Source organism: Panthera onca, chromosome E2 (assembly GCF_046562875.1).
Source record: "Panthera onca isolate mPanOnc1 chromosome E2, mPanOnc1 haplotype 2, whole genome shotgun sequence".
Taxonomy (NCBI): Eukaryota; Metazoa; Chordata; class Mammalia; order Carnivora; family Felidae; genus Panthera; species Panthera onca.
This window is the reverse complement of record NC_138353.1, coordinates 6643553-6648824: the sequence shown is the minus strand read 5'-3', so window position 1 is coordinate 6648824 and position 5272 is coordinate 6643553. Positions and strand designations below refer to the sequence as shown.

The following is a 5272-nucleotide window of genomic DNA, read 5'->3' as shown; positions in this document are numbered from 1 at the left end:
TTGGCTCAGGTCATGATCTCACAGTCCATGAGTTCAAGACCCATGTCAGGCTCTGTGCTGACAGCTCAGAGCCTGGAGCCTGCTTCAGATTCTGTGTCTCCCTCTCTACCCCTCCCCTGCTCATGCTCTGTCTCTCCCTGTCTCAAAAATAAATAAAAACATTAAAAAAAATTTTTTTAAATAAAAAAATTAAACACACACACACAGGATATAAGTGCACAGCTCAGTGGAATTTCACAAACAGAATGTGACCCTGTACACAACACCAATATCAAGAAACAGAATTCTGTCATTCCCTCAGAAACTCATGTGCCCCCTTTAAAGTACGGTCCCCAAGGGGCGCCTGGGTGGCTCAGTCGGTTAAGCGTTCGACTTCGGCTCAGGTCATGATCTCGCGGTTTATGAGTTTGACCCCTGCATCAGGCTCTGTGCTGATAGCTCAGAGCCTGGAGCCTGCTTCGGATTCTGTGTCTCCCTCTCTCTCTGCCCCTCCTCTGCTCGTGCTCTGTTTCTCTCTGTCTCAAAAATAAATAAAACATTAAAAAAAAATTAAAGTACTGTCCCCAAGGGTATACTTCTGCATATATTCATAGATTTGGAGTTCTTGGGAATAAGTTTACAGCCATTCGAACATTTAAGAGATTAGATCACTGTTGCCTGTATTGCACTTTCTATAAATGGAATCCTATAGAATGAACTCTCTCATATTGGCCTTTTTTTCCTCAGTCTATCTGATTTTGTGAATTTATCCATATAGTTGCATACAACCAGTTACTAGCAGTCATTAGCATTGCTGTATAGGACTCCATTATGTGACTATCACTTGATTGACTCATTCTACTGTTAATGGGCAGGGGGGTAGTTTTGAGATGGGAGCTACTATGAGTAATGGAGTAGTGCTGGCATATAAACTCTACAAGGTCTTTTGGTAATACCTGTACACATTTCTGTTCAGTAAATTTGTAAAGGTGGAATTGTTGAGACATAGGATTACATCTGGTCAGCTAAAGCAGATACTACCACACAGTTTTCTAAAATGTTTGTAGCAATTTTAACACCCACCAGCAGTGTATGAAAATCTTGGCTGACCCACAACCTTGCCAAAACGTGGTATTAACTCACTTCATTTTAGCTTTCTGGTCAGTGTATGGTGGTACCAAGTAGTGGTTTAATTTTAATTTTCCCAATTACTAAGGACATTGAACATGTTTTGGACATGTATTACCCATTGAGTAACCTCTTTTGAAGTTTCTGTCGGGAAGTTTTGTCCACTGTTTTCTATTGTGAGCCTGTAAGCGTTCTTTGTACTATACTCAATCTCTTCTCTCTCTCTCTCTCTCTCTCTCTCTCTCTCTCTCTCTCTCTCTCTCTGTCTCTCTTTCCCTCCCGTGTGTGTGTGTGTCTTTTGAGGAGAACCGGCTCTTAATTTTTATAATTTACTTTGTCATGTCACATATACAGTTAATATGCTTTGTGCTGTTTAAGAAATATGTTTTTAACTCAAGGCCACAGAATATTCTCTTTTTGTTTTTCTATAAATGTCATTATTTATCTCTAAAATTTGGATGAGCAATCTATTCAGAATTGATTTGTTGTATGATATGGGTAGTTACTGCGGTTTTCTTTTACCTAATATGGCTAGCAAATTTCAGTTTATTCTGAAAATGTTGTATTACGCTCTCTTTATATGCTTTTGCTTATCGTAGCTTCACCCAGTTATGATCACCTCGTTCTTAGTGCTGACTTTTCCATGGAGTATACTGGAAAGTTTCTCCATTTACTCCTGTCTCTTGGAGTCTTTGGCAGTCTCACAGGACCACGGAAGTTACTCTTGGTGTCAGATTCTTCAATGAGTCTCTTTGCTCAGAAGAATGATTGTTACTACTATTTAGAGGAAAATGTGCTAAATGACAGAATGGCCCCCAGGGATTTGGCAATAGCAGTCATCTTCTTATCACAGACGATAGTTGGAATCCTGGGCAATTTCTCTCTTCTTCACCATTATGTCTTGAATTACCACACCGAAGGGAGTTTGAGACACACAGAGTTGATCCTCATGCACCTGCTTATAGCCAACTCCTTGACAATGCTCTCAAAAGGTGTCCCCCAGACACTGGCAGCTTTTGGGCTGCAATATTTCCTCAATGAGTTTGGATGCGAACTTCTTTTGTATGTTCAGAGGGTGGGCAGGGGAATGTCCATTGGCAGCACCTGCCTCTTGAGTGTCTTCCAGACCGTCACGATCAGCCCCATGAACTCCTGTTGGAAGGATCTTAAAACCAAAGCCCCAAAGTACATTGGCCTCTCCATTTCCCTCTGTTGGATCCAGTTCATGTTTGTAAATTTAATTTTTCCTATGTATGTGTTATACGCATCTAACAACTGGCACATGAAAAACATCACAAAGAAACGAGATTTGGGGTATTGTCTTTCTGTAGATACTGAGACAATCACAGTTTCTGTATATGCAGCATTGATAGTATTTCCTGAAGTTTCACTTTCTGGGCTCACGATCTGGACCAGCGGCTCCATGGTCTTCCTCCTGCACAGACACAAGCAGCGGGTCCAGCACATTCACAGCACTAATGTCGCCCCCAGATCCTCTGCTGAGTCCAGAGCCACCCAGAGCATCCTGGTCCTCATGAGCACCTTTGTGTCTTTCCACTTCCTCTCCTCCATCTTTCATGCTTGTATTGCTCTTAGTTATAATCCCAGCTGGTGGCTGGTGAAGACCACTGCAGTAATTTCCGTGGGCTTTCCAGCCATCAGCCCATTTCTGCTCATGAGACAAGACTCCGCAGTACGTAGGCTCTGCTTTTCCTGGATAAGGAACACAAAATCCCCTAATCTTACCAGAAGAAATGTGAATTGTATGTGTCTGAGCAATGCCCAGTTGTTTATTTACTCCTCCTGCTGGAAAAGTCAATACAGAACCTAGGAAGTAACCACATGACTCTCCAGCGTGGACACTAATGGGCATTGGTGGTTGCATCCCCTGGTTGAAATGGGCCATACACTGGCAGACTGGAAGTGGACAAAGCTGTTTGGCCTCATTCTGATGCCCAGTATTCTGAATACAGCTGTCTTAATGAAATGCTATTGAGGGAAATTGAGTGGATTTGATTCTAGCTTCTTATCTGTTGATTGGAGTGCTTCACTCAGGGATGTACTCATAGAAAAATCTGCCAGAGTTTAATACTGTGAAAAAATGGTTTATCAATATTGTTGGAAGGCAATTCTCCATGGGTTTCTCATGTATGTGCATGTCTTGTGGGCAGAGGCACGGGGAACTTTTGTTCTGGACTGTTTTTCATAGATGTTTGTATAAAGAAGTACCTTTGAAGATAATAGATGAGTGTCATCCTTTGGAGCAGTGGACAGATGAATTTGTTGTACAGGAAAATAAGAAACTTTAGCCGAGAAATGGCAGTGACAAAGGTGACAAGAATTTTGGAGATCTGAGGAGAAAGTTAAGCCTGAGAAGTCTGCTTGAACATCCAGTGGAGTCCTGAGACATAGTGAGTTAGAAAATCCTCAGAAGTTGAAAGGGTATCTGAGTCCTCATCTAAGAGCTTCAGGAACCACACCATCTCCCCTCCACAATAAGTGCTGGTTGCCACCATTCTAGGAAAGTCATTCCTTGAAAACATCTTCCTGGTGAGTTTAAACTAAAACTGGAAGTAGATGCCCAGAGCCAGCTTCAAATATGTCCCACTATAATAACCTTGCTTGAGATACGTATCAGCTTTTAATGTCGCATGGCTTCATTCTCAGACTGTGCTCAGAAAAAAGGTGATAGCCTCTCAGGTGCTATATGTCTGTGTGGAGGACAGAGGATGCAGGTTTATTTGGGATCCTATGCCCCAAAGCTGCAGGTTCCAAAGGATGAGAATTTAGCCCCAATTGAATGATGATGGTCCTAGAAGAATCCCTGGATGAATGGTGATTCTAGGAGACTGAAATCAGTAGGGCATTAAGGAGAGAATGTGAAATGATATGTCCCATTCAAGAGGGAAATCCTCCTGCCCCAGACAAAAGTGTGGTTCAAAACCTTGTGAGCGAGACAACCCATTCCTGCCACAGAAAGGGCACACTCTCCCAAAACTTGAAGTCAAAAAGAAGATGAAACATATGTATCAGTTACTGCACCCCAGAAAACAAAGAATTTGACCTTTTTTTGTTGTTGTAATAAATCCAAGTCAAAGTCAGCTTCTGACAGAGGTGAAATCCACTTGAAATCAGATCTTTCTTTGTGAACAGTAGAGACTCTGAAATTTGGGAAAGTGAGACAGTCATTGGCCCAATCCCAGGGGAGAAGCTGTGCTTTTCATATGGACCGCAAATCTGGGAGGAGAGTCAGTTCAAGGAGTGATTCCTGCCCAGACAGTGCCCATGGATGGACACATGAGTGACTGCAGGGATTCTTCCTAACTTGAACAAAGGACAGTGATGAGTGTTACATTCAACGTCCAAAAACCCACCTCTGGGAGCCGGAGATCTCTCCTCTTTCCTCTTTACAGGTTCGTTCTCTCTCTCTCTCTCTCGCTCGCTCGCTCATATCAACCCAGAACTTCACTGGGGATGTGAGATTGCACAAGCCTGGAATTGCAGTGCAGATGCAGGAAAGAAAGAAGAGAAGGGTGAACTACTTTTCAAAAAAAAATAGGAAGCTCCAGTGGTACCTTTATCTAACTCTCCAAGCTGGAAACTAGGAGCCTTGTCTAGAGGTGGTAAAATAAAGGGTAAAGAGATTTTTTTTTTAACGTCTATTATTGACAGACAGAGAGACACAGAGCGTGAGCAGAATCTGAAGCAGGCTACAGGCTCTGAGCTGTCAGCACAGAGCCCGACACGGGGCTCCAACTCACGAACTGTGAGATCATGACCTGAGCCAAAGTCGGTCATCTAACCAACTGAGCCACCCAGGTGCCCCAAGGGTAAAGAGATTTTATAGGAAGGTGAAAAGAATGCCCTTTTGGGTGGAGTCCAGTACCTTTAGGATCTGACAGCATCAGGAACTGGGGTGCAAGGACAGAAGTTCTATGAGCATAACATGAAGGCTCACACAGGTGCTTTCACAGGGAGAATCCCCTGTGGGACTCACAGGATCCCTGTGAGGAATGCAGGCAACATGCCATCTCCCAGGAGGCATCTGACAAGCAGGGAAGTTAACATTTGTCCAAAGTCGGGACTGAAAGTTCCGCTTCCAAACCCAACCAGCAGTCCCCCCACCCTCCACTGAACCTCATCCTCCCCCAGTGGAAAATAGCCT

The 5272-nt window shown here is 43.3% G+C and overlaps 1 protein-coding gene across 1 annotated transcript; it reads left to right on the top strand.

Annotated features, from left to right (window-relative positions):
* Positions 1 to 343: 343 nt before the first annotated feature.
* On the top strand, positions 344 to 4791 carry LOC132676072 (vomeronasal type-1 receptor 4). The gene has a single exon (XM_081791388.1). It carries the CDS (start codon positions 1688 to 1690, stop codon positions 2936 to 2938), a length of 1251 nt encoding a protein of 416 aa, XP_081647514.1. The 5' UTR covers positions 344 to 1687; the 3' UTR covers positions 2939 to 4791.
* The last annotated feature ends 481 nt before the right edge of the window (positions 4792 to 5272 follow it).